The sequence below is a fragment of the Euphorbia lathyris genome, chromosome 3 (assembly GCF_963576675.1).
Source record: "Euphorbia lathyris chromosome 3, ddEupLath1.1, whole genome shotgun sequence".
Taxonomy (NCBI): Eukaryota; Viridiplantae; Streptophyta; class Magnoliopsida; order Malpighiales; family Euphorbiaceae; genus Euphorbia; species Euphorbia lathyris.
In genome coordinates, this window is record NC_088912.1 from 25,628,617 (window position 1) to 25,638,248 (window position 9,632).

Genomic DNA, 9,632 nt, shown 5'->3' on the forward strand with positions numbered 1-9,632 from the left:
TGTTTGATGGAGAGAAGTTTGGGAGAGAGTTTTGGGATGAAAACGCTAATTTAGAAAAAGCTCTTAAAAGGAGCCTTTTCAATTAGCGTTTTGCAATATTAAAATTAATGGACTTTTTAACCCTAATAGATAGACTCCATCTTCTCCTGCGCCAAAATTAATGCCCTTATTCGTCTTTTTGCACAAACCGCTATTATCAATCAGCTAATTTTTACCAAACAGGTCTACATAAACAGCTAATCAAATAAGCTAGTCAAATCAGCTAATGTAATCAGCTAACAGCTAACGGCTACTTCCCAAATAGGACCATAGTATAGATATATTATATTAGTCTGTTAAAAAAAGTACATTATATTAGTGGATATTGGATACGTGACTATCGACAGTTAATCAACCAAGAGAACACTTGGCATTCAATGAGGACACGAATAAAGATAAAAGTTTGGATATAAATAAAGATAAAAATAAAATAGTTGGAAATTATTATCTCATATTTGGTATATTGAATATGTATATCAATAAAATAATACATTTTACTATATTATTTAAATATAATAACAGATAGAGATAAAACAAAATTTATGATTATATCAAAATTACAGCAACTTATATCACTATCTTTTAATTAATTTATTTTTTTATCTATATTCCATCGCAGGAGCCTCCAATGTATTTAATTGGAAATGAAATTCAATGGAAATTCTGCATTTGTTATTCAATACTCAAAGTTTACTTCCTAATTTTATTAGAAAGCCCCACCATGTACATACATTTTGCAGAAGAATTTTTAATGAAGTTACCTATTTAGCATAGATTATGAATCACTAAAATTTAAACCTTTTCCATTTTAAGAACAAATACAATTTCAATTTCAATTGAAAGAAACACCCGACCGATATTCGAAAAAGAAAAATAATAATTCTTCAATCACCTGCACGCACTCCCACCACTAAAACGTACACTCGAAATATGATTAGCTGAGACCTACTACAAGTATAAATATATACTGTGATCTCAGTAATTTTACACACTAATCTGACGCCTTATTGGACCGTCACCTCCGCCAAAACGAAAGTCGTTTTCCGTTAATTAGAAGAAAAACGCCATTAAAGAGCGCCTTCTTCCATCTTCAGCCAAGGCCGTGTAGTAAATTCAAAGCAAGTGAAAAGAAATTTTTTAATTTAATTAATAAATAAATGTTTTCATTTTTCTCTCTCTCTTTCTCTGCATATTCTTCGCATCTCTATTAACTTTCCGTGGGAATTCAATTTCGTGTTTCAGCCCTTAAAATTTCTGATTTCTTTTTGGGAATTCGACTCTCTCTTGGGCAGCTGTTACACCTAGGTTGAGGCTGAGAGTGAGAGGAAGTTGAATTCTGGTGGTTCTAGCTGTGGATCTGCTCGGTGATTTCACTGTCGGCGATCTTACTCTCGCCAATGCTTGATTAAGAAACTGTAGGTGGTGTCGAGATTTTTTTTTTATACGTCGTTTTTGGTTTGGTTTCTATTCAATTCTTTCGTCTCCGGTGTTTTACGCGGGGTTTCTAGCGTCTTTGCTAGCGGCAAGATCTGATTTTTTTTCATTTGCTTAATTGTATCTTTGGATCTGGGTAGTGGTGGTGTTTTGGGATAGTGAAGATTTGTTTGTGTGATGGCTCTAATTTTGTTTATTTGGTGGTATTAAGAAGCTGGTTGAAATGATATGATGTAGTGGATCAGTGAGGATTTGGGTAATATTGAATGCTTTACTCGTCAAAATTTGTCTGCTCTTGTATAATAAACACATGTTTAGTTTGAAATTGTAGCTGTTTTTGCGTTGAAATCAGGTTCTTAATTTTTGTTATGGGTGATTATCGAATTTTTGTTCATTTCATCTATTTTTTGGTTGGTAGATTCTGTTTTCTTCAGACTCTGCTAGTAAGAGGGGTAAACCAATGAAAAACGGGATGATAGAATGCAGTGTCTGCCATTCGAAATTGGTTTCCCCTAGTACCAAAGCTGTTTCAAGAGCGTATGACCAACATAAGAGCAGGTTAACTTCTAAGCAGCGGGCGCTCAATGTTCTGTTGGTTGTTGGTGATTGCATCCTAGTTGGTTTACAGGTACTGAATTTATCCTCAATCGTATTGCATCTGTTGTTTTACTTCAATGCTAGACTAGATCTATTGTGGAAGGCTATGTGAACTTCTCATTTGTCAGGCATAATGCTGTAGACCCATAAATTTTTATTTTTATTTTGGGACACGAAATGATTCTGGCTCAATATAACCTCTTTAAGTGGTTTTCTTTCTCTATTTCTGTCACTAAAATAGCACTTCATATTAATATATATATATCTATATATCTATATATATATATATATATATATATATATAGTGAAATATTTGCTCATTATATTTTTCCTGGAAGATAAATTGATGCCAGGCTCTTAAAGCTTACACTAGTTATTGTTCTTCAGTATTAACCAATTTATATAATTTCTTGCTGATTATGTAAGCTGACTTTTGTGATTCAAATGTCAAACTTCTCAAATGATGAACATATTTTTACATTCTAATATTTCTTTCTTTTTAGATATCATTCTGTTTTTGTTTATAGACTGATTGGAATCACAATAATATTTTTTTGGAACTTAATTCTCTTTTCCATTCAAGATTAGCTCACATGTGCAATTTACTGTTTCTGCCAGCCTATTTTGGTATACATGTCCAAAGTGGATGGGAAGTTCAAGTTTAGCCCAGTTAGTGTCAACTTCTTGACAGAGGCTGCAAAGGTTGTATTTGCAGTTGTTATGCTCATTATCCAGGTATATTTGATTATTTTCAAATCATATCAGTTGTTTTCTTTATTTTGTTTCATAATTCAATCATGGGCTTGCTTGATGGAATGGGCCATTGCTTAGTGAAGTAATACTAGTTGTGTAAATTGGAGATTCACTACTCATGGAAGTTGGAGTGTTGAGATTTAATCAAATAATATTGCTGGTCATGAAACAGGCAAGGCGCCAAAAAGTTGGGGAGAAGCCTCTTCTCTCAATTTCTACATTTGTACAGGTACTTATCTTTCTGTATTGCTTAAAGATTTTGAATTACAATTAGATTAAGTGGATTAAGTTGTTATCATAAAGCTTTGAGTAGACATTTCTTCCTGTGGCAACAGCAACAGGATGCATCAGCATCTTCCTGAATATAAATATTTGTGTCCTGTGGAATTTATTATTGATATATGTAAAATTGGTTCTGTCTGGTTGTTGTTTTCCACCGCTTAAATGACCTAGTTCCATGTTCATGGAAAAATTATGTACCATTCCATCTCATTTTTTCATTACTATATTAATTGGATTATAAGCAATATCTGCTCCTTTTGTTTACGGGAAGTGTGACTTACATTTTTACAAGTGGATTATTTGTGTTGCTAAGTCGAGAAATAAATGTGCATTTTGTTCTTAATGGTAACATAAATGAGAGAAAACCGACTAAGGTGGTTTGGCCATGTGAGACGTAGAGCGCTTGATGCGCCGGTTAGGAGAACCGAAGAGTGGCAAAGGGATGTAGTGATGAGGGGTAGGGGAAGACCTAAGCAAACTTGGAGGAGGGTGATCGAGAGTGATATGAGTTTATTGGGAATTGAGGAAAATATGGTAGTGGATAGGACGGAGTGGAGGGAGCGAATCTGTGTCGCTGACACGACTTGATTTTCACGGTTTTATATGATGGTTCATGTTAGCCGACCCCGAATCATTTCGGGACTAAGGCTTTGTTGTTGTTGTTGTTGTTGTTGTTGTTGGTAACATAGATGCCTAAAAGTTTTGATTCTAGAGTTTGTAATTGTTAATGGGCTGACAACATAATGCTTGCTTGACACAATTGAAATTCCACTGATGAGATTTGAGAGTTATTATGTTGGTTTTGGTGATTGCCTGACATTTTGTGAATCCTTATTCAAGCAATGAGTTGTGGTTTTTTTGCAGGCAGCCCGTAACAATGTTCTTCTTGCAGTTCCAGCATTTTTATATGCTATCAATAACTATCTAAAGTTCACCATGCAGGTATAGTTCTCCCAAAAGAACCATTGTTGTCCCCATCATTACTAGCATGTTTGCAGCTTTCACTGTTTTACTTGATATGTGTCAATCCCATATCTAGGCGATAACTGACGCTGAAACCTTCTATTGGTTTAGACTTTTAGTAGCTTTTGATAAAATCACATGGTAACTTTTGATTTTGTTTTCAAGATTGGTTCAGGTGAAGTAAACCAGGCATTGTCTTTCCAAACACATCTTAGCTTGTTCAACATTGTTTTGTTTGCATTTTCTGGTCCAAATTTTGGCTTTAGTCTTCGTGTATACTTTACTATTATCAGAATTGAAGGCTTAGAAGCTCTCTTAACACCACGTATGGTAACAGTAATTATTATTTTTTGCAGCTGTACTTCAATCCTGCAACAGTGAAGATGCTGAGTAATTTGAAGGTATGTTGTTATTCATGGCATTAATATTGGTGATGTAGTGAAGTTACTTGAAGTGCTTTGGTTACTTATCTCTAGATTGGTTTTACCTTAATAAGATTAGTACTTCAATCTCTGGAGGGCTTCTAATATTGGTTGCACGTCCAATATAATGCTTGTTGCACAGTTTTTTGTATCATTCTCTACTGAAGTAGTAGTTTTCATGGCAGTATGCTGCATTATACAATTGGTTTGTTTGGGGGAGCCCACCTTAAATATTACTTAGATGCCAAAAGCTGATAGCTCTACCATGCTTGAGCTAAGTGTAAATGGTAATAACGTTATGAATGGAAAATTTGTGCCTAAACTTATTTTAGGTATGCAAGGTAATAGAATCTTTTTGGATTAAAAAGGTACATCACATCTGTGTGTGATAGTCTAATATTCTTGAATGCAATTAGCTGGATATTTAGAGGGGTGCTACTCTGCATGTGTGCAGATAGGCTAGAGCCTAGAAGGTTGTTTTGACACCTCATACATGTGGCTTTTCTTAGTTTTACTTGTTGAGGTTCCTCCATGGCAAGGTGTTCTTGAGTTGGATTGATTTTCTTTCATTGTTTTCTAAAGAAATGCTTGTAATTTTCATTCAGGTTTTGGTGATAGCTGTTTTGCTAAAGTTTATAATGAGGCGCCGATTTTCTGTGCTACAGGTTAGTTCTGAATCCTAACTAAACTGCTCATGATCAGACTTCAATTCTCTTGTTGATGGGCCCTATTTTGTTTATAATTGTCAATATTATTCTAGTTCTTAGTAAGAACATTACTAAACTGTGGTTTTGTAACAGTGGGAGGCTCTCGCTTTATTGCTCATTGGAATTAGTATAAATCAGCTGCGTTCCTTACCCGCAGATGCTGCTGCAACTGCCATTCCACTTGCAGGAATTGCATACGTTTATACATTGATCTTTGTAAGTAATTTATATAATTTTTGAAAGTAATATTTGTTCATTTCACACACTGCAAATCTAGTGTGCGATGAGTTTGGGTCCAAATTGGTCTGTTCAGAAGATTGTTTCTTAAAGTATTTTTGTGCATTTGAGAAGCTTAATGTGGAACTCTATAGGTGACTGTTCCATCTTTGGCCTCAGTCTACAACGAGTATGCTTTGAAGAGTCAATATGATACAAGCATATATCTTCAGGTAATATGCTAGGTTGAACGTGTTGGTAATTGGATTTATTTTATTCACGTTCTTATTTTTATAATTCTCAGATCCTTACCCATGAATAATTTTGGAAGAAGAACTTTTAACTATATAAATTTTCAAATGGTTAATATTTCTTTCTACCTTTATTGTGTACTTGGTTGGAAGGATGGATGGCATTAGGTAGGAGAGGATAGAAGATGGGCAGGATGGATAAGGATTTTCCCCTTGAGTTGTTTGTTTTGAAGAGGGTGGAAGGGAGGAATTTTTTTTGTAATAGTGATTTGACGAATTTAAAATAAATATTGTTCAATTTACTAAATTATCGTTATTATTTATATTGACAATTTACTGATCTTTAGGATTAAGGACTGATTTACCAAAATATGGTGCACTTTTTTTCTCTCAATCGGAGGTATTGGAAATTGTGGGCCCGGATGAGAGAGGATAGAGAATGAGCACTCCATCTTCCCCATCATCCTTCATAAGAAATGGAGGAAGATTCCCCCCCTTCATCATCCTCCCAGCTTCCTCCAAAAGAAAGACCCTGTTAGTATTGGGAGGGAAAAAGTCAGAGGTTTCCAGAGTACATTTGAAATGAAAAATTACTTTTATACTAGGTGATCGAGAGGCTTGGTCTTAAAATTTGAATTTCTCTTAATCATATCAAAGTCAAAAAATCCCTCTGGTGCGATTTTTATATTGAAGTCCAAATCCCACCATGCTTTTGGAGGAATCTAGTTTGGATATCATATCACGTTCTGTTTTGAAATGGTGACTGCAGTAACAAATTTATGTGGTGATAATTGAATTTAGTAAGATCCTAATTCTGACTATTTTTGGCTTTCAGAATTTGTTTCTCTATGGATATGGTGCTTTCTTCAATTTTCTAGGAATTGTGGCAATTGCCGCTTTTAAAGGTAAGAGCATGGTTACACATTATTATAGACTGGCGTCTTATTTTTATTGTTGTCCCATTTTTAATATGCTGCAACCACTTCAGATTGCCACCAGAGTTTGTTGTGCAACTTATACCTTTGATACAGCTTTGTGCTTAACCTCATTTACCTGCCCATATTGATAAACACTTCATGAAAAATTCTATTGATATTGGTGAGAACTTTTAAGCATGAGAACCATTCTGGTGGGAATAGGGAGGTAAAGGAAGGAAATAGGGATATCTCGAGACACGTGTGTTTAGATACATATCTATTTCCTTCTTTTCCCTCCCTAACAAACAAACTCTTACTGCTGAAAACTTATTGTTCATCCGTCCTTCATTGAATGCATTAAACTTCAATGAATTATTCGTGATCCCTATTGCCTATAAAGAATTAAACTTTTTAATTCAATTAAAATATTCATGATCCATATGGTCCAAAAAAAATGTAGAGGGTGCCTGAGTTTTTGGTGAACTTCAGCTGAGAAAAATGTATCCAGGGAATTGCAGTTTCATTTTTGTGGGGTTCGCTTCCTTTCTATTTCTGTTTTTTTTTTTCTTTTCTTTTATTTTTGTTGGAAATACAAGTTGCTAACTATTGTTTCTTTTTAAACTATGAAGTACATGCTTTTCCTGAGTTTTAAGCTATTATTCTTCAGGGAAAGTGTCTCCTTTATGGCATATAAGTATATATGTTTCTGTCAGCTGATTGAAGAAATAACTGTTGAAACCGAAGTACGGCATTTCTAATCACAAGCAGTAACAAGATCTGATGTGGATTAAGTTCCAATTTATTACATTTCTAATAATTATTGGCAACAAGAAATAGATATTCATATGTATTACATTCTCCTGCATTGTATTTTATTGGTAGTCCCAACACAGAAAATGTTGAATTAGTCGATCACAGTGCTATTAATTTGGTTGTAATTCTGGTTGTTGTCAGAACTCCACTTTGACCAGGCTCTTGAATCTTTGTTCACTTGAATTGTATCCTTCCGTTAAATTTGATGACACTGAAACTATTACAGCTCTAATAATTTTCTTTCCTTTTGTTCTGTATGGTGGTTGGATTGAACTTATGCTGAATGTTGCAGGTCCCAGTAGCTTTGACATTCTGCAAGGTCACTCAAAAGCTACCATGCTTCTGATATGTAACAATGCTGCCCAGGGGATATTGTCCTCTTTTTTCTTCAAATATGCAGGTCCACTTCTATGATTCAATCCTGTTCTTTGCATCTGATACATTTGATTCCTTTTTTCTTTTGCTAAAAAGTTTTTAATCATGTCTATTTGTATAAGTTGTATCATAATGAATTGGCGGCATCATTTGTCTTTTTCAGATACAATCTTGAAGAAATACTCTTCTACAGTTGCCACAATCTTCACAGGCTTTGCATCTGCAGCTCTGTTTGGTCATACTTTGACAATGAACTTTCTGTTGGGAATTTCTATTGTATTCATCTCAATGCACCAGGTGGCCTTCTTAGATGTTTGATTAATTCGCAGAGTATTCAGACTTCTGAGCGAAAGAAAGTAACTTCTCTCTGTTTTCGTTTTTCCTTTCAGTTCTTCTCATCCCTTTCAAAAGTTAAAGATGAACAGCAAAATGGGATTGTGGAAGTTACTGATACCAACAGGTACAATCATCGTTCCTTTAATTTGATCATCATTCTTGAAGTTAGCCATTGCCAGCTGGTTCATTCATGATGGGGAATCTAGATGTCGTACTCCGCTTAATTAGCTTAAGCATTTCAATTTTCTCCTCCTGATTTTTTTATTCTTTTTATACATATATATAAAACCTTGAAATTGCTAAGAACTCTGTTATCTAGTTCGATTAGTGCTCAGAAGAAGCCTGCCCTAACCATTCCAATCCCAAGTTGTGTTGAATAACGGACAACTTGTCCAAGTAACTTTTTCTTTGTTGAAGTTGGTGTTTACTATATTGTTCCATGTTCAGGTCAAAAGAAGCATTTATAAATATGGCAGCTGGAGCAAATGAAGAGGTAATTTGATTGCTGTAAACCATGTTTTGCTTCCAGTTTCAAACGTGTTACTCAAATCTGATCAAATGTGTTTCCGTTTCACTTCATCTTCAGACTAGTCATCGTATAGGACATGACGAGAGGCAACCGTTACTTCCCACCTAGACTGGAATCAAGTATATGTTACATTAGAAAGGTGATTATGGAAGCATTTATCTTGTTCTTGGAATTATTACCCTCTAGATACTTAATGATTTGGTTTCTCTCTAAATTTTACTTCAGGAACTTTCTTGAAACAATTCTTTTGACAGGACTTACTGTAAGTCGGTTGTCAGAATGACGAATAAAATTCAAATTCTAAGAATTATTTTACACAGTTGAGATCCATGTCCTACTTCTTCGATGCTCCCTAGTTCGTAGCTTAATTCAACCTTTCCATCACACATACAGAGTCATCTGGGTTGTCTCCTCCCCTAGAGACTGAGATAGAGAGATAAGCGAAACAGGTAATTGGATATCCAGGTCTTGATTCCAAAATACCAGTTCGCTGTTACTGCTAGTATTGTTAATCTTTTACCACAGTGAAATATTTTGTTTTTGTTGTTGGAGATATCATTATTTTTGTTCCTCTATAGGTTGAGGGGTTTATATGTGAGGCTACAATGAAAAAGAGAGAAAAATGCCCTTTTTTCTTCATACATGTAATGAATATGCTATTATTACATCTACAGAATAGTGAGATTTTGTTACAGGAAATTTTATGTTGCTTACTGTATATGTATATGATAGTGGAGATTGTGTTTTTGAATTTTATGCCTTCTTATTCTGGATAACTTGAAAGCTGGTTAAGTCTATTTAGGAGTGTTAATCTTCTAATTATTAAAATTGTTCACTCTATTTTTTGATTAATTAGACCCATTAATCAATTCGAGACGCTTTTAAGTACCCTCGAGGTTACACTATGGCTAATTTATTTTTAATAAAATGATACCACTATTCTAGATTCTTATATATTTAACAAAGTTTTTATTTAAAATTAATTACATTTCTTATTT

General features: G+C 34.4%; 1 protein-coding gene across 3 annotated transcripts; it reads left to right on the forward strand.

Annotated features, from left to right (window-relative positions):
- The first annotated feature begins 1,123 nt into the window (after nt 1-1,123).
- On the forward strand, nt 1,124-9,385 carry LOC136222269 (CMP-sialic acid transporter 2). Of its 3 annotated transcripts, none has more exons than XM_066009851.1 (16): nt 1,124-1,458; nt 1,892-2,101; nt 2,689-2,805; nt 2,996-3,052; nt 3,970-4,047; nt 4,425-4,469; nt 5,096-5,155; nt 5,291-5,413; nt 5,569-5,646; nt 6,500-6,569; nt 7,687-7,794; nt 7,933-8,066; nt 8,159-8,229; nt 8,553-8,598; nt 8,692-8,773; nt 8,860-9,385. In XM_066009851.1, exons 2-15 carry the CDS (start codon nt 1,934-1,936, stop codon nt 8,740-8,742), a joined length of 1,206 nt encoding a protein of 401 aa, XP_065865923.1. In that variant the 5' UTR covers nt 1,124-1,458; nt 1,892-1,933; the 3' UTR covers nt 8,743-8,773; nt 8,860-9,385. The 3 variants fall into 3 exon arrangements, with proteins under 3 accessions (XP_065865923.1, XP_065865922.1, XP_065865924.1); XM_066009850.1 differs by having other exon boundaries at nt 1,125-1,454; XM_066009852.1 differs by having other exon boundaries at nt 1,125-1,454; nt 8,889-9,385.
- The last annotated feature ends 247 nt before the right edge of the window (nt 9,386-9,632 follow it).

Bases quoted from the DNA above. Each gene is read 5' to 3' on its own strand.
- LOC136222269 (XM_066009851.1), top strand. From the start codon at position 1,934: ATGAAAAACGGGATGATAGAATGCAGTGTCTGCCATTCGAAATTGGTT. The intron at 7,795-7,932 runs GTCCACTTCTAT...TGTCTTTTTCAG, and splicing joins TTTTTTCTTCAAATATGCAG to ATACAATCTTGAAGAAATAC. The intron at 8,067-8,158 runs GTGGCCTTCTTA...TTTTCCTTTCAG, and splicing joins TATTCATCTCAATGCACCAG to TTCTTCTCATCCCTTTCAAA.